At 40.8% G+C, this 20004-nt stretch overlaps 1 protein-coding gene across 2 annotated transcripts in view; it reads left to right on the top strand.

Moving 5' to 3' along the window:
- SESTD1 (SEC14 and spectrin domain containing 1) overlaps positions 1-20004 on the top strand; it is a 228202-nt gene that overhangs the window by 139914 nt on the left and 68284 nt on the right. For both annotated transcript variants that reach the window (XM_077448108.1, XM_077448109.1), the window contains exons 6-7: positions 6494-6607; positions 12797-12894. In XM_077448108.1, coding sequence (XP_077304234.1) covers positions 6494-6607; positions 12797-12894 — 212 coding nt within the window. The remainder of the gene's footprint in view (positions 1-6493; positions 6608-12796; positions 12895-20004) is intronic.

The following is a 20004-nucleotide window of genomic DNA, read 5'->3' as shown; positions in this document are numbered from 1 at the left end:
CATGTTAACCTATGAGTTTAAGGAGGCCTTCAATGAATGGAAATTAATTGTATTAAAACTGTTCCTGTTCTTTTAAACATTCATATTCGAAACACAGTTCTAGGAACTCCAGGAAACCTTTTGTTTTAGGCCCCTTTGACACATGCGGATGGTATGTCCGTATTTCATCCATCCGTTTGCGGATGAAATACGGACATCCATTCATCCTTATGGGATAGCGGGTGTCTGCGGATGAGCATCCGCAGACACCCGATTTCGTCCGCCTCCGCAACAGTCCGATTCTGCAGACGGAGGAAAATCCTATTTTTCTATCCGTCTGCAGAGCGGATCGGACGAACACGGACAGACGGTCCGTGCTCGTCCGATCCCCATAGAGGAGAGCGGAGAGCTGACAGGGCGGTCCCTGCACAGTGTGCGGAGACCGCCCTGTCCGCAGCCAGCTCAGCGGGGACAACGGAGCGATCCCCGCTGAGCGAGCGGATGAAAGAGGCCTTACTGTTGCTTGGTCCAGATACACTATATTGCCAAAAGTATTGGGGCACCTGCCTTTGTATGCACATGACCTTTAATGGCATCCCAGTCTTAGTCCGTAGGATTCAATATGGAGTTGGCCCACTCTTTGCAGCTATAAAAGCTTCAATTCTTCTGGGAAGGCTGTCCACGAGGTTTAGGAGTGTGTCTATGGGAATGTTTGACCATTCTTCCAGAAGCGCATTTGTGAGCTCGGGCACTGATGTTGGACGAGAAGGTCTGGCTCGCAGTTTCCACTCTAATTCATCCCAAAGGTGTTCTATCGAGTTGAGGTCAGGACTCCGTGCAGGCCAGTCAAGTTCCTCCACCACAAACTCGCTCATCCATGTCTTTATGGACCTTGTTTGTGCACTGGTGCGCAGTCATGTTGGAACAGGAAGGGGCCATCCCCAAACTGTTCCCAAAAAGTTGGGAGCATGAAATTGTCCAAAATGTCTTGGTATGCTGGTGCCTTAAGAGTTCCCTTTGCTGGAACTAAGGGGCCAAGCCCAACCCCGAAAAACAAGGGACAACAAAAGCATGGTCCATAAAAACATGAAAGAGTGAGTTTGGGATGGAGGAACTGCACCTGCAGAGAGTCCTGACCTCAACTCGATAGAACACCTTTGGGATAAATTAGAGTGGAGACTATGAGCCAGGCCTTCTCGACCAATATCACATGCACTTCTGGAAGAATGGTCAAACAGTTCCATAGACACACTTCTAAATCTTGTGGACAGCCTTCCCAGAAGAATTGAAGCTGTTATAGCTGCAAAGGGTGGGCCAACGACATAAAGGAGGGTGTCCGAATACTTTTGGCAATATAGTGCAAGTTAACACTAATACTGAGTTTAGTCAGTATGGAAAAAGTAATTTGAAAAGGTAATTGCCCCTCCCCTGCTGATTCACGAATGAATGGTGATTAACCACAATTTTTCGGAAAGCGGAGTTAATTTCACTTGCCACAACCAGGCCTGATTACTGCCAGACCTGTTGAATCAAGAAATTGCATAAATAGAAGCTGTCTGACAAAGTGCAGCACGCTGACAGATTACAAAAAAACGCACATAATGCCACAATCTAAAAAAAATTCAAGAATGGATTAGAAACAAAGTAATGTTCGTGTATCAGTCTAGGAAGGGTTTCAAAGCCTTTTCTAGGGCTTTGGAACTCCAGTGAACCACGGGGAGAGCCACTATCCACAACTGGAGATAAATTGGAACAGTGGTAATGGAGTGGCCGGCCTACAAAAATTACTTCAAGAGCATGACGTCGACTCATCTAAAGACCTCCAGGCCTCACTTGCCTCAGGTATGATCAGTGTTCATGATTCAATAATAAGAAAGAGACTGGGCAAAAATGGCATCCAGGTGAGCGTTCCAAAGCCACTGTTGACCAAAAAGAACACAAAGGCTCATCTCACATTTGCCAAAAAACATCTCGATTATCCCCAAGACTTTTAGGCAAATATTCTTTGGACTGATGAGACAAAAATGTAACTTTTTGGAAGGCGTGCATCCCATTACATCTGGCATAAAACTAAGACATGGTGGTGGTAGTGTGATGGTATGTGGCTGCTTTGCAGCTTCAGGACCTGGACAACTTACCATAATTGATGGAACCATGAATTCTGAGTTCTACCAGAAAATTCTAAAGGAGAATGTCCGGCCATCAGTTTGTGACCTCAAGCTCAAGTGCACTTGGGTTATGCAGCAGGACAATGATCCAAAACACAACAGCAATCTACTTCCAAATGGTTCAAACAAAGCAAAATGTAGGTTTTCAAGTGGCCTAGTCAAAGCCCAGACTTAAATACAAATGAGATGCTGTATCATAACCTTACACAGGCCGTTCATACTGGCAAACCCTCCAATGTGGCTAAATTAATACAATTCTGCAAAGAAGAGTGGGCCAAAATTACTCCACAGCAATGTGAAAGACTCATTGACAGTTATCGCAAATGCTTGATTGCAGTTTTTGCTGCCAAGGGTGGCATAGCCAGTTATTGGGCACGGGGAGCAATTACCTTTTCACATAAAGCCGGGCAGGTTTGGACAGCTTTTTTTGCCTTAATAAATTAAACCATCATTTTAAAAACTGCATTTTGTATTTACTTGGGTTATCTTTGTGTAATAATAAAAAATTGTTTGATGATCTGAGTCATTTAAGTGGGACAAATATGTAAAAAAAAAAAAAAAAAAAGAAAAAGAAAAATTGGGGCAAATACTTTTTCACAGCATTGTGTATTCCCTGTATTGTTTGCCTTACCTTATAATGATGGACACACATGTTGCTGCTTCAGTTTGTGGTATCATGACTGTTCTATGTCATGTAATCATTCTTCTAGCTTATCCCTAAAACAGGGGTCTCCAAACTTCATAAAGAGAGGGCCAATTTACTGTCTTCCCCGACTTTAGGAGGGCCAGACTGGGACCAGTAGAAGTAGAAAATGCCCCAGTGTCAGAGGGAGTCCACAATGTCTCAGGCTTGGTGGTCAGTGTAATTTAAAAACTTACATAGCACCTGTGGTCAGTAGGAGGAGGAATAGTGCCCCATTGTTGGTGCCAGGGGAAGGAATAGGGCTCCATTGTTGGTGTCAGTGGGAGGAATAGTGCCCCATTGTTGGTGTAAGAGAAAGGAATTATGCCCCATCATTGATGTCGGTGGGAGGATTCATGCCCCAACGTTGATGTCGGTGGGAGGAATAGGACCCCATCGTTGGTGTCAGTGGGAGGAATAGGGCCCCGTCATTGGTGTCAGTAGGTAGAATTGTGCCTCGGGCTGGACAAAGGGAAGGAAAGGGCCACAGTTTGGAGACCACTGCAATAAAGGAACATTGTGGGTCACACATCCAGTCCACGTGTTGCCATTTTCTTTGTGTTGCATCACAAACATGGAAGTGCTAATATGATGAAAGTGATGTTTCATCACATGATGTTAAATGCTCTGTTTGTGCCCGATCTAATTACTATTTAGCTCTTACCCGAAGAGCACTAGAGTGAGAGACCCTGGGATTGTGGGATATATAGTTTCTTCACAGGAAATGTCAGTTTTTGAACTGCAGACAGCGTTCATGCATTAACCTATGCGGTACACTACATTCTACCTTATGTTTAAACAGAAACAGCTGACACAGGCATGTAAAGATTTACTGTACTGTATGCAGTGTGTGCAGGACAATAAATGACACCATAAAACTACATGATCAATACAACTCTTATTCAGGTGAAAAACACAAGACAGAGGTAGGAAGGTTTATAATACCTTTAACATTTTCATGAGACTAGAATAAGCTCCTAACTTTTATTAAAGGGCTGCTAAACTTAAATTGGATGTAAACCCGATCATTAAAATCTAATTCATGCTTTAACATGTTAATGTCATTTCAAATGTCATTTTCAGTCGTTCTAAACCTGCAGCTTTCATCAAAATAATACCTGGTAATCCTCCTATAAAGGTCCTTGTTCAGGCATTTTGGGTTACATACGTCTTCTAATTGTGCTCCTTCAGTACTCTGTTGCACACACAATAAATACATGCCCCTATGGGAACTTTTGAGCAGCTGTGCCAATGGACATTGTGCGGTCATAGTCCGTCATGGTCAGCCATAGAAATCAGAGCAGTGATGTACAGTGGAAGAAGAGACAGAGAAAGGCTGGAGGAGATTAGTAGTGCCGAGATGCTTAACCAGTTCAGCTCCAGAAGGTTTACCCCTTTCCTGACCAGGCCATTTTTTGCTATCTGGCACTGCGTTGCTTTAACTGACAATTGCGCAGTCGTGCGATGCTGTACCCAAATAAAATTGATGTCCTTTTTCTCCACAAATAGAGATTTCTTTTGGTGGTATTTGATCACCTCTGCGGTTTTTATCTTTTAAGCTAGAAACAGAGAACGACCAACGATTTTTTTTGAAAAATAAACCCAATATTTTTCACTTTCTGCTCTAAAACCCATCCAATAAAAAAGTTTAGAAAATTTTAATTTCTTCATAAATTTAGGCAAATGTGTATTCTACTACATGTTTTTGGTTAAAAAAAATCCCAATAATCGTAAATTGATTGGTTTGCGGAAAAGTTATGGTGTCTACAAACTATATATTTTTATTTATTATTTTATAATAGTAATGGCGGCGACCAGTGACTTCTATTGGGACTACGATATTGCGTCGGACAAATCGGACACCTAACTGACAACTTTGATACATTTTTCAGGGAACAGTGACACCAATACAGTGATCAGTGCTAAAAGTATGCACTTTACTAATGACACTGGCAGGGAAGGGTTTACCATCAGGGGCAATCAAAGGGTTTAATGTGTGCCTAGGGAGTGCTTACTAACTGTGGGGGAGGTGCTTTTTTTTTTTTGACAGTTTGCTTTGTTTACATACTGGCAGACTGGCATTCTGTCAGTGTAACAAAGGAACATAAAATCACAGCGGGAGTGAGCCATTGGCGCACACTCGTGCCCAAAGACGGGAAGTACAGAATCACGTGTGTGTATGTATGTATGTATGTATGTATGTATATTATACACGTAAACCTCCTATGTGGTGGTTATGAAAGTGATTAAAGCAGAATAAAAAGGGGAAAATTATATTAAACAATAGTCCAGTTGTGATTGCGCCTACCATGAAGGTCCTTGTTCAGGCACTTCTATTAGGCCTCTTTCACACGGACGATCCGTTCAGGTCCGCCTGTCAGTTTTTTAGGTGGACCTGAATGGATGCTCCATAGAGGTCTATGGAGCGTCGGATGTCAGTGGTGACGCGTCCGCTGACCTCCGACCTGCACCGATCTTAAAAAGTGTGATGGAGGAGAAACCTACTTTTCCATCCGTCATCGGATCGGGTGATGACCGACACTGCGGTCCGTCGTCACCTGATCTCCCATAGGGGAGAGCGGTGCTCTGACAGGTCCGAGCAAGCGGATGTCCACGGGGCGGATCATCACTGATCCGCCCCGTGTGAAAGAGCCCTTTATACGGTGACAATGGTCTGTCCCTGTCTCAGAGTTGCTCTTTTTCATTACCTGTCTCCAGTGCTTCCAATGAAAACCACAAGCTGCTTAATGTGGAACTTCACTTCCTCATTCGACATTGGATAGGAAAGTACTTTATCATATTTACTTGTTTAAACTTTTTTATTTTTTTTTACATTTCTTCAGTTACTCCCTGGTTTCCATGCCTAGGCAAATTATGCCATACATCTCAGGAGTCTTCAGGAGGGGAGGAGGAACTTTCTCAGCTAAGCACACCCAACTGCCTGAGCCAGGGGCAGATAGATTCAAGGAAGTAAATGCCATATCAATCATCTGCGCTTACTCAAGATGGCCACAGTCAGAAATGCTGGGGGGAGTGTATCTCAACATAATAAAGCATGGAGACTTGGATGGATGGGGGAGTTTGCTTTGAATATTAACAATAAATGTAATAGCATTTTTGGGTTTGTGGTCGTCAGATGCATTGTAGTTCTGTTCTCATGGACAGGCCTGTCATTAACACTTAACAATGATATGCTCTGGAGCTCAGTGTAGGCAGGAAGTGACAGTAAAGCTGCTGGAGGTGACCAGCACTAAGATCAAGCAAAATATGAAGAAAGGTAAAAAATATGCAATTTTGCACTTGTTCTATATTCAGGGCTTTAGCAAACCAAACATTATCCAGGTAGCAATTAGATCTGGAGAGGCTTCAAATGAAGACACTTGTCAGTTGCTTGTCTTTTAAATCTAAGGAGCCACCCCGGCCCTTTCTTTTGAATGACATTCATAAACGTATTATAAGAAACAAAACTCTGTATTTACGCTAAATATATACTTTGTAATATTCCTTCATTATAAACCAGCAATCTGTAATTTTAACTAAAGTTCCAAAATGAAAACTTCTTCTGTGTATTTATCGTCTTTGATTATGTGTCTTGGGTTTCATTAAAAGTGCTGGGATTGGTTCTAGCCGACAAGTGACTGTCTCATATTGCTGTCCTCTTTAGGTTATTCTAGTGTCTGGGAACAAGCTTACCAGATACATAGAACCTTCACAACTCACAGAAGAATTTGGAGGAAGCCTAACCTATGATCACATGGACTGGTTGAACAAAAGGCTTGTAAGTAAATGATGACTATTTCTAATTGTGTTCATTTGTAGCAATGCTGGAACCAGCATATTCATTTATTACGCTGTGTCTCATCAACAGGACAGTGAAAGCATCACATTTAAAAATGAATTATTTACCAGTAGTGTTTTCTTATGGCAGTACAAGCTGTTGTAATGTTCCAGTGTTGTGCTTAACCCGCACTTGGTCAATCCTTCAAATAAACCAGTTCAGCCCAAAAAGGATTTACCCCCTTAGTGACCAGGCCATTTTTTTGCTATACAGCATTGTGTTACTGACTATTGCACGTGTGTGCGACGTTGTACCCAAATAAAACTGATGTCCTTTTTTTCCCCACAAATAGAGCTTTCTTTTGGTGATATTTAATCACCTTTGCGTTTTTTTTTTTTTACGCTATAAACAAAAAAAAAGTTTAACTTTTTGCTATAATACAAATTCCAATGAAAAAAAATAAATAAATAATTATTCATCAGTTTAGGCCAGTATGTATTCTTCTACATATTTTTTAGTGAAAGAAAATCACAATAAGCGTATATTGATTGGTTTGCCCAAAAGTTATAGTGTCTAGAAAATAGGGGATAGATTTATGGATTTTTTATTATTGTTATTTTTTTTTTGTAGTAATGGCAGCAGTCAGTGATTTTTAGTGGGATTGCGGTGGACAGATCGGACACTTTTGACACTTTTTTTGGGACCAGTGACATTATTATAGTGCTACAAATATGCACTGATCACTGGGAGTACAGAGAGATCGCTGTTCCTGATCACTAGGAACAAGAACTCTCTGTACTCCGCTGTCAGAATGGGCAATCTGCTTTATTTACATAGGCAGATGCCTCTATGAGGAGTGATCACGGGTAGTTGCCAGACTTTGCGGCCGGCGGACCCCTGCATCGGCTACAACACCACCCCCCCCCCCCCCCCCACGTGCGCTGTGCGCCCGCAGTGTCAATAAGGTCACCCTGCCACAATATATACATATGCGGTGGGCGGGCCTTAAGTGGGTAAATGAAGATAAGAAAGTAAAAACCTGGTTGCAGCAGTTTGATATTCACACATGAAAAAGACAAGGAGAGAGGCGCCTCTAGGTGCAGATGTATAATACGTTTTAATAAACACTTGATACAGGCAACTCACATTTGTGAAGTAAATTCAGGCATGTAAAAATCCCATCAACTGGAGGTGGCATCAGTTGACAGTCCAAGTCCGGCAGCAGGAGAAGCGCTGGGCTTACTGCGGTACCGGCCATGGTGGAGATACTTCAGATCGAGGCTTGGAGCGCAGTTGGTAACAGGCACAGATGGATGATGTCACTGGAAAGGCGCCGGGATTCTTGAACGTGCTCGTTGCAAAACACACCGCAGCCACGCTTCTTTTTCAAGCTCTTGTTATACATCTGCACCTAGAGGCGCCTCTCCTCTCCTTGTCTTTTCAGTGTATTGGAACACAGTTCTCTGTTCCCATGTGTCGGCAGCCCTGCGTGTTGGATTTTTCACCACCTCCCCTTATGGTTACTGGACTTTGTAGCACTGTTAATGACTTGGACTACTGTCATTCAATTTATCCCTTGGCCCTGATTGTTGTGATGAACTAATGTTCATGCCATATTACACTATGGGATTGGTTGCTCTAGTACTTTGCGCCTCCACTTTTATTAGATATTCACACATACATATCGAAAGACAACTGAAAAAACAAGGACACACATCTAATTCAATATATAGTGTATAACAAACAAATCAAATAAATAATAGTCCTACAAACTAAATATCAAAGTCCACCAAAATCTTCATGTACCTGCTTTGTATCAACCACTAAGTGATTATAATGCTGCTTACTAAATCCTTAGACCCCACAACTCCAGAGGTCTAAATCAGCATTTAGCATGGATGGATGGATGCATGGACGGACGGCTCCAGCTCTTCCTCTCACACCTCAGCAAGCCTCACTCTCATGAATGCATGCCCCATAAGTGGTCACTAGATCACTTCTCATATACCAGTGAAAAGTAAATGGCTTAGAGGTATTATAAAGGATAAACTAACAGAGTGCACCCTCATCCCAATAGGATAAGTTAAAGGGAAATGTTGAGATCTCTGGTCTCCTGTCAGAGATGTCAAACAGAGGGGATGTGAGCATGGGGACTATAACGGGGCACATATATTTAATTGGGAAAAGATTAGAATCAAAACATTATACATATAAAAACAATTTATTCAAAAAGAAAATACAATACAATATGAAGAAATAATATCTCGAAGATATGGGTCACAATTTGTAGAGACAGGTGAGGTAATCGGTCAACTAGTTTTGCTTCACAGCTTCATCAGGACATTACCTACGTCTAGAAATACATGAATTTAGTATAACAAATCATTGGGTATACAAAACACAATAAAAAAGGAGATCTATGAAAAAAGAAGAACGATTTGATATGGAGAAGTCTTTCCCGGCGACTGGGAGGGGAATTTTCCAAATTGTCGACTACTGATCCAGATATAGTAATCAATAACTATGTATGAAAAAATATAAAGTGTGAATAAAAAAGGGGGGGAGAGTTTCTCATTGGTTGGACTAAGATTTTAAAGGAAGAAAACCACGAGAAGGGGTGATAGTGATGAGGGGTGAAAGGTGTGGGTAATAGTTGTGCCAAGTAAGAGAATGGAATATTTGAATGCAAAAGATGCACTGAAAATCACAAGGTCAATCTTAATATCAGATTTTAGAGTGTGCAATCCAAGTTACTGGATATAATATGGAAATTCAAAAAGCTGCGCCAACAAGAAAATAATCTATACGTTAACTACCCAAAATACAAAATAAAAAATAAAAAGTTATAAATAGTTGATATATTCAAAACTTATAGATAAAAAATGACAATTAATATGAATTCATAATTAAAGAGTTCATGAAAAAGTCCATAAATAATCCACAGTTGCGATTCTATGTAAAAACACCACGGTGGTTACACACACTCGAAATGCGCACAAGTGCCCGTCACCTTATAGTGAGTGCGCTTACCAGATGGAAGCTTAATTAAAGCGTTGTAAATATATCCTCAATCTCCTCAGAATACTCCTCCTTTTAATGGATCAGCTCACCGAAATGAAAAGCAGTATTCACATATACATATCTTATTCCACGATCCCAAAAATTACTATCAGTGGCTCGAGGGAAGAAGAGGAAACCAACATAGTGTAACACTGTTTGAAAGTTTTATTAGAGCAAAAAGTAGCACACTTACATGAGCATCGAATCAATACAGCATGCACAATGGAACATAAAAAGCCGGCCGGCATTCGGGAGCCCGTCCTCCCCTTCTGCAACGTGATGGCGTCACTGCGTGCCTTCCCAGACGCGTTTCGTCATAAATGACGTTGTCAATGGGGAACGGGCAGCGCAACGATGCACCACCTTATATAACAAGACTAAAACCAGACCTCGTTCTGAGATGTGAGATCCGGTCGGACGCCACCATTTTAGTTGATGGCGAATAGCCCTAAACATTACGCGATTGGCCCCTCGCTAAAACAAAAAACGAACTCGCATATCATATGGACTAGTGTGGCTCATAGGGCCTCACTTTGTTATGCGAGCAGGTCAGAGGGTCAAATCCAATCTTAAGTATGAACGACATTAACCAAAAATCTAATATAAAAGATATATATATAACGATGTACTAATATCCTAAAATGAACGGTGTATAATCCACATAGTGACATACACCAACAAAAGAATAAACAATGTAAATAGCATAATAACATGCACCAAATCAATTGGCAAATAAATACAATGACTGTGCTACTATATTTAGTACCGCACACCTATAATATGTGAGTTAGTAGAACAATAATGTGTATGAATAAAAAATAAATTTTTCTATAATAGAGTGAGTGCTTTGTGCCATCGAGCCTGACCCAGTTCAGGAACAGGGCTGGAGAGGTAGGATGAGCGCTCTTGCGTTACAAATCTTTTAAGCATGTCTCCATATCAAATCGTTCTTCTTTTTTCATATATCTCCTTTTTTATTGTGTTTTGTATACCCAATGATTTGTTATACTAAATTCATGTATTTCTAGACGTAGGTAATGTCCTGATGAAGCTGTGAAGCGAAACTAGTTGACCGATTACCTCACCTGTCTCTACAAATTGTGACCCATATCTTCGAGATATTATTTCTTCATATTGTATTGTATTTGTATTTTCTTTTTGAATAAATTGTTTTTATATGTATAATGTTTTGATTCTAATATTTTCCCAATTAAATATATGTGCCCCATTATAGTCCCCATGCTCACATCCCCTCTGTTTGACATCTCTGACAGGAGACCAGAGATCTCAACATTTCCCTTTAACCTCTCATATACCAGTCTCGGCAGCAAAAAAATACATACCAAGGAAAGAGCAAGGAAATCCCATAGTGATGTACCATTTTTAAACATTTATTACTAAACCAAGTACAAAACAGTATGACGAGCATATTGCACAGCACCGCTGAACGTCCCCCAAGGGTCTTCTGCTGAAGGTCAGCAGTGCTGTGCAATATGTTTGTAATACTATCTGTTTTGTAAAAACCTAACCCAATTCCTCTATGCACACATTCGAGGAGGATGTGGGGAGGTCCCGATGTCATAATCGCTTGCAACAATCTAGAGATAATTATCCAGTAGGGGAGTTTACAGAAGTCCATCAGTAGACCAACTTCTGTACAACCACAGTGCCCAAAGATCGATCAAAATTCGGCCAGCCTAATTGCGATCCATCTATGGGTAGCTTAAGGCAAAGCTGCGCTCCCTCTTCCGCCTCAGATTGCTGAGCTAGAAGTTCCGACACCCCGCCCCCCAACCCCCCCCCCCCCCCCCCAAGATTTGTTCTGGGACCTATCACAGGTCCCAGAAGACTACGGGACCATTTACAAGGTGCGGAATGAATTGCGCAGTAGGAAACTGGCTGTGAAGCCGCAAGGCTTCAGTGCCTTTGTCTGTCCCTTACTTCAGATGCCAGCGCCTGCACCTGAAGCCGATTAAATAATCAGCCTGGGTGAGGACATCACTGGATCCAGGAACAGGTTTTACTAAAAGTAAGCAGCTACAGTATTTGTAGCTGCTGACTTTAATAATTTTTTTTTTTTGGGGGGGGGGGGGGGGGAGGGGGAGTGTGTCTGGAGCACTGCTAATCTTACAAAGCAGTTTTGCAGTATAGTGTTTTCCCTTCAGTGAGGGTAACTATCAGCAGTGTTATACATCCAACATTTTGGGAAAACTTTAGCCTAGACCATGCCTTCCATGATGTTTCATTGTTAGTCATTTTACTCATTTGCAAGAGCACAGCTTCTAATGCTGACAGTATTCAACCCAATAAAACCATGCAAGGGCAACTCAGGCACCACTAGTAGCAGTCGGGCGTATAGTATAGAGTGGTATTTAGTACTCCTGATCGCTGCAATAGATAATTACTTTTGAGATTTTTCAACATGCTAAACTATCTATACTCATTCCCACTACATCTACTACTTTATCCAGACCCGTTATGTAGAAAATAAGGATGAACTCAGGTGCGTTCACAACTCCACATGCCCGCCAGGAAGTTGACACTCCACAGCTCGAATCACAGACAGTGAGACATGTCCTAATCCGCGGCTGCACAGATCGGGCAATGTCTCGCTACCTGTGATTAGCGCTGCAGAGTGTCAGCTTCCTGGCGGGCACTGGTATAGGCACGTGGAGTTGTGAACAAACACGCCTGAGCTCATCCTTGGTTTCAAATGGCGTAAGCCATCTGAAGACAAACGGAGGCCTCAGTACCCTGATGTTCATGATGAGACTCGTGTGTTTTTTTTGTTTTGTTTTTTGCAGGAATGAATAATCAAATGAGAGAAAAGTAAATCTGTAGAATAGGGGAGCTGTTGCCCACAGTTATCAAGTTACAATATTTTATTTATGAACTAGAACCTTGTATGGTTGCTAAGAACAACAGCCCCTCTTTTGTGCTTATTTTCTATTCTCCAGTTTTAATGACTCAGCCCCTGTGTAGGCATACAAATAGGAGTGTTTGTTTGCATTTATATTGAGAATGTTGTAATCTTCAGCTGCTATGAGCTGTATTTGCAGTGGAAATGTTGCATTCACCTGTACTCATTCTAGTTCTGATGTATGTAATGCTTTCTCTGCTGAATTTCAGGTATTTGAGAAGTTCACAAAAGAATCAACATCGTTGCTGGATGAACTAGCTGTTATCAACAATGGGAGCGATAAGGGAAATCAGAATGAAAAAGACAGGTTTGTGAAACAAGCCGATTGTACTTCCCTTGTCCTGATCAGCTCTCATCATAATGGCATTATTAGAAGGCATGTGTGCTGCGTGCCTTTCATAACCAGCAGAGGAGGAGTGAAGAGCTCCTTGTCTGCAGGCTGTGGATGGGTATATGGAAATTCATAGTCGGCATTAAGATAAATGAGGGAAATATACAACAAAAATTATTTTTTGAAATGTATAGAGTGTGCATGTGTGCGCGTGTGCGCGTGTGCGCGTGTGCGCGTGTGCGCGTGTGTGCGTGTGTGCGTGTGTGCGTGTGTGTGTGTGTGGGGCAAAAAAGTATTTAGTCAGCCACCAATTGTGACAGTTCTCCCACTTAAAAAGATGAGAGGCCTGTAATTGTCATCATAGGTATACCTCAACTATGAGAGACAAAATGTGGAAACAAATCCAGACAATCACATTGTCTGATTTATGAAAGAATTTATTTGCAAATTATAGTGGAAAATAAGTATGTCAATATCAAAAGTTCATCTCAATACTTTGTTATATTGCCTTTGTTGGCAATGACAGAGGGCAAACGTTTTCTGTAAGTCTTCACAAGGTTGTCGCACACTGTTGCTGGTATGTTGGCCCATTCCTCCATGCAGATCTCCTCTAGAGCAGTGATATTTTGGGGCTGTCGCTGGGCAACACGGACTTTCAACTCCCTCCAAAGGTTTTCTATGGGGTTGAGATCTGGAGACTGGCTAGGCCACTCCAGGACCTTGAAATGCTTCTTACGAAGCCACTCCTTCATTGCCCGGGTGGTGTGTTTGGGATCATTGTCATGCTGAAAGATGCAGCCACGTTTCATCTTCAATGCCCTTGCTGATGGGAGGAGATTTGCACTCAAAATCTCACAATACATGTCCCCATTCATTCTTTCATGTACACGGATCAGTCGTCCTGTTCCCTTTGCAGAGAAACAGCCCCAAAGCATGATGTTGCCATCCCCATGCTTCACAGTAGGTATGGTGTTCTTTGGTTGTAACTCGGCATTCTCTCTCCTCTAAACATGACGAGTTGTGTTTCTACCAAACAGTTCTACTTTGGTTTCATCTGACCATATGACATTCTCCCAATCCTCTTCTGGATCATCCAAATGCTCTCTAGCAAACCTCAGATGGGCCTGGACATGTACTGGCTTAAGCAGGGGGGACACGTCTGGCACTGCAGGATCTGAGTCCCTGGCGGCGTAGTGTGTTACTGATGGTAGCCTTTGTTACGTTGGTCCCAGCTCTCTGCAGGTCATTCACTAGGTCCCCCTGTGTGGTTCTGGGATTTTTGCTCACCGTTCTTGTGATAATTTTGACCCCACGGGGTGAGATCTTGCGTGGAGCCCCAGATCGAGGGAGATTATCAGTGTTCTTGTATGTCTTCCATTTTCTAATTATTGCTCCCAAAGTTGATTTCTTCACACCAAGCTGCTTACCTATTGCAGATTCAGTCTTCCCAGCCTGGTGCAGGTCTACAATTTTGTTTCTGGTGTCCTTCGACAGCTCTTTGGTCTTCACCATAGTGGCGTTTGGAGTGTGACTGTTTGAGGTTGTGGACAAGTGTCTTTTATACAGATAACAAGTTCAAACAGGTGCCATTAATACAGGTAATGAGTGGAGGACAGAGGAGCCTGTTAAAGAAGAAGATACAGGTCTGTGAGAGCCAGAAATCTTGCTTGTTTGTAGGTGAACAAATACTTATTTTCCACTTTAATTTGCAAATAAATTCTTTCATAAATCAGACAATGTGATTGTCTGGATTTGTTTCCACATTTTGTCTCTCATAGTTGAGGTACACCTATGATGACTATTACAGGCCTCTCTCATCTTTTTAAGTGGTTGAACTTTCACAATTGGTGGCTGACTAAATACTTTTTTGCCCCACTGTGTATGTGTGTATGTATATGTACATACATATATACATACATATATATATATATATATATATATATATATATATATATATATATATATATATACACACACACACACCCACACACACACAAAAAAAAAACCCTTTTAAACTTGCCCTTTCCCGCCGAACTCGCGTGCAGAAGCGAACGCATATGTTTTAATTTTTGAATTAAAAAAAGTGTATTTTTCCGAAAAGTGCACTTGTAAGACCGCTGCGCAAATACGGTGTGACAAAGTATTGCAACGACCGCCATTTTATTCTCTAGGGTGTTAGAAAATAAAAGTATAATGTTTGGGGGTTCTAAGTAATTTTCTATCAAAAAAATAAATAAAAAAAGTTTTTAACTTTTAAGCGACAAATCTCAAAAAGAGACTCGGTCCTTAAGTGGTTAATCGTATATTAAAAATAAAGTATATTGATATAAAATTAAGTTTGATATCCATTTGATTATATTAATTGTATATGTTTTCCAAAAAGAAAAAAAAGTATATGGTATGTGTCCAAAGCACACAGCTTGCTGGACTTTTTAGTAGGAAACTCAGCACTGTCCTATGTAATCTGACTATTTTAGATGGAGCTGTATCTGCAAGGAAAGTAGGGTTGGGAGGGAATGTATCCTTGAGTGCATGCACTCTTATTTAATTTTTATTTATTTTTTTTACAACATTTCAACATCACTGTTTTATTTTTTATAAAAAAAAAAATGTATTAAGCTATTGTTATCATTTAGAACTTGCCAGTTTTTGCTTGCAAGAGTTATTCAAGAGATATTCACATGTAATATTTTATATTTTCCTGATTGCAAAGAAAAAAAAATAGAAAAAAAAAGTCTGCAATTGCTTCAAATTCATGTCTATGCATTACCGTATATAGGTAATATTTTAATTTAGAAGTGTGCAGGCAGGGTTGGTAAAATTTGGTCTATGGCTTAAAAATGTTAACCGTGTAAAATAATCTGAATTAAATGTAAATGTATTACAGTGGATTTAACTGCTAGAAGCTGATGATCTCCAGTTCAGGAAATGCCCTCAATTCCCACAATAGACCTGTGTTAGAAAGGACTCTGCTATATCAGGTGTTCTTCCTGAATCAATCAACAACCATATTCACGTGTTTTAAATTACACTTGATTCTTTATACCAAATGAAGTTAAAGAAAAGGTGAATCTTTGAAGGCAAAGTGTTCATTTGTAAATTGAAATTGTATGCCGGTGGGGGATGTAGAAGAAGAAAGTCTCATATTCCTGCTTGTGCAGTCGATGGAGTAAACCTGCCGGCATACAGAGACAGGTGTCATTGTAGTGCAGTCGGTTTAGTGAAGAACCATACTGAATAGTTATTTCAAATGTAGTTTTTGCTGTTTTTTTATTTTATGCAGTGTTAATTTTGACATCATATTTTGATTTTGTTTTAGTTATAGCCTTTTGACTAAAATGACATTTTAGTTTTAGTTGTATTTTTGTCATCTGAATTGTTTTAATCGTATTTTAGTACATTTTAGTCCTCTAAAATCAAATGGGTTTAGTTAAATTTGAATACGTTATTTTAAGCATTGCTTTAGCATTTCCAAACTCATTATATACTCCTGGAGTAAAAATCTAATAACATATTATTTATGGTATTAAGGTTTGGACATGCACTACAGACGCAGATTTAGCCGTTGCGATATATAACGTCTTTATGAATAAAACCAAGTTTCTTAAAAATTATTTAAAAAAACAACTGCAAACTCTATTGGCTTTAATGCCATTGCACATACTACCTGAAGATGTTACCAACATTAAATTTTAAGAAAAGCATTTTTCTTAACTTTTTTTTTTTTCCAGCAGCTTAGTAGATGCCCCCTAGATATTATGTGGTTGTGCAGTGTTCATTTTGACATCAAATTTCAATTTAGTTTTAGTCATCTCAGTTGTTTTAGGTTTAGTCATATTTTAGTAGACTAAAATAGTATTTATTTAGTCTATAAAAACATGTTAGTCGGCGAAATGATCACTGGTTTTATGTTATACAGAGATTTTAAAGAGGAGGGCCACCTTAAAAAAAAAAAAAAAATTTAAGTTAGCAGTTACAAATACTGCAGCTGCTGACTTTTAATAAATGGACACTTATCTGTCCAGGGTTCCCGCAATGTTGACAGCAGATGGCGTGCAATTGCTCATCTTTCGGCTGCCCCCGCTGCCATCCTCTGTCAGGGAATCGGGAAGTGAAGCGTTGAGGCTTCACTGCCCGGTTCCCTACTGCGCATGCGCGAGCGCGCTGCGCGTCTTCACAGGGGGTGTATGTGGCTAGCTATTCCCAGAAGTCGGTGTAGATGCCTGGATTATACAGGTATCTGCACTCCCCTCCCCCCTGAAAGGTGCCAATTGTGGCATCACAGGGGGGAGGAATCCGATGAGCGGAAGTTCTACTTTAGGATGGAACTCCGCTTTAAGATTCTCATTTTGTTTCCACCTAAAGTGCAATCTGCAACATTGCCAAATAAATGCTTAAATATCTTTTATTGAATAAAACCTGGTTAAACTGCAGCTAGAGATGAAATGCTAGTACCTATGTACCTATGCATGTACAGTCCCTCCAGATCTCTTTCTAGAGATTAGACATTTATTTACGCCCCAAATATCTCCTCACTTCCTATATTGTCAAAATAGGAAGTATAAAAGTCCCCTTTTTAAACAGTTGTCATGGGAACCCATTGCAAAATTATCCCCTATTAGGGCTCTTTCACACATGCAGATCCATATTCAGCCATCCGCTTGCTCAGCAGGGATCGCTCCATTGATCCCCGCTGAGACGGCAGATGACAAGATGACACTATGCAGGGATGGACCTGTCAGATCTCCGCTCTCCTCTATGGGAGGATCGGATGATTACAGTCCGCCAGTCCATTTTCATTCGTTCCGATCCACTGTTCCATCCGTCTGGATTTCACCACTGACACCGTAGAGCACCATAGAGCTGTATGGTGCGACCAATCAGATCCGCTGAAAAAACTGACAGGCAGATCCGAACGGTCCGCATGTGTGAAAGAGCCTTTAGTGTTGTGATGACAACTACACATTTTAGATTGCCATCATTAAAGTGATTGTAAGGCTTTTTTTTTTTTTTTTTTTAAATAACAAACGTCATACTTGCCTCCAATGTGCAGTTCGTTTTGCACAGAGTGGCCCAGATCCTCCTCTTCTGGGGTCCCCCGGTGTCTCTCGTGGCTCCTCCCCACATCGCATAACCCCTTGGGAGAAGTGCTCTCCCGGGGGGTTACCCATATCCATCCATCCATAGACGCCGAATGTAGGACTCGGCGCCGGCGTCATTGTTTTTGATTTACAGCAGCAGGACCCAATGGCTGCGCTGCTATAAATCTATCTAATCAGGACACAAGACCCCAGCTGGAGCTGGTGTACTCATTCCCGTCGGGCTCAGGTAAGTATAAGGGGGGCTCGGAGGCGCTGCTGCAGTAAAGAAGGTTTTTCACCTTAATGCAACCCTTTAACAGTTCCAGTGACAATAGTCACAAGCACAAATGTTGAATCTGCCCAGAAGGGATACAAGCATTGCTAACAGAGGCTCTAACCCTTTCCTGCTCTCTTAACCAAGGTTTTACCCCCTTCATGACCAGAGCATTTTTTGCTATTCATCTCTGCGTTACTTTAACTGGCAATTGTTCAGTCATGCGACACTGTACCCAAATTAAATTTTATCATTTTTTTTACACAAATAGAGCTTTCTTTTGGTGGCATTTGATCACCACTTGGTAATTATTATCTTTTTTTTATTCTATAAATATTGCCCACTTCAGCCCTGGAAGATTTGGCTGCTCAATGACCAGGCCACTTTTTGCGATACGGCACTGCGTCGATTTAACTGACAATTGTGCGGTCGTGAGACGCTGTACCCAAACAAAATTGACATTCTTTTTTTCCCACAAATTGAGCTTTCTTCTGATGGTATTTGATCATCTCTGCAGTTTTTATTTTTTGCGCTATAAACAAAAAAATGGTGACAATTTTGGAAAAAAAAAACCACAATATTTTGCACTTTTTGCTATAATAAATATCCACAATTTCTTAAAAAAAAAAAAGCTTTTTTTTCCTTTATTCTACATATTTTTGGTAAAAAAAAATCCCAATAAGCGTATATTGATTGGTTTGCACAAAAGGTATAGCATCTACAAAATAGGGGAAAGATTTATGGCATTTTTATTTATTTTTTTAATTTTTTTTACTAGTAATGGTAATGATCAGCGATTTTTATCGAGACTTCGACATTATGGCGGATAGATCGGACACCTTTGACACATTTTTGGGACCATTGACAATTATACAGCAATCTGTGCTTTAAAAAATGCACTGATTATTGTGTAAATGTCACTGGCAGGGAAGGGGTTAACTGTGTTCCCTAGAGTGTGTTCTAACTGTAGGGGGAGGGGACTGACTAGAGGAAATGACAGATCATTGTTCCTAGCTAGTTGGAACTCACAATCTGTCTCTCCTCTCCTCACAGAACAGGGATTTGTGTGTTTACACACACACACATATGTCCCTGTTCTGGCTCTCGTGCCCGCGATAGCGCGTGGCCGGTCGGTCATCGCAACCGCCGGCCACGCGCATTGGCACCTGTGCACCTGCTATCCCGCTTAAAGGGGCTGACGTACAGCTACAACGGTTTGTGGGATCGTGCTGACCTGCCACTGTATGACGGCAGCTGGTCGGCAAGTGTATTTTTATTTATTTTTTTGGTTCTATTTTCTACTTTCTGTTCTAAAATCAATCCAATTAAAAGAAAAGAAAAAAAAAAAAAAAAAACGAATTTCTTTATAAGTTTAAGCCAAAATGTATTTTGCTACATGGCTTTGGTAAAAAAAAAATCCCAATAAATCTATGATTGGTTTGTGTGTTATAGCGTCTACAATTTATGGTATATATACTGCAATTTATGCAGCTATAGACGCTATACTGTAGTGACAATGTTCAGCAACACTGATAGGGTGGTCGGCAATCTGGCGGGGAGGGTCACTAACTGACCCTGAGATCGCTTGTGATACTAATACAGTGATCAGTGATAATATTGTACACTGACGCTGTACTAATTACACTGGCTGTGAAGGGTTTAACATCTAGGGGCAATCAAGGGGTTAACTGGGTGCTTAATGGATGTGTGCTGCTTTTACTTTGCTGTCTG

This window comes from Lithobates pipiens, unplaced genomic scaffold (assembly GCF_037356315.1).
Source record: "Lithobates pipiens isolate NorthernLeopardFrog02 unplaced genomic scaffold, aLitPip1_a1.2 Scaffold_22, whole genome shotgun sequence".
Taxonomy (NCBI): Eukaryota; Metazoa; Chordata; class Amphibia; order Anura; family Ranidae; genus Lithobates; species Lithobates pipiens.
Note: the sequence above shows the minus strand (reverse complement) of the source record. Positions and strands in the feature narration are given on the sequence as shown.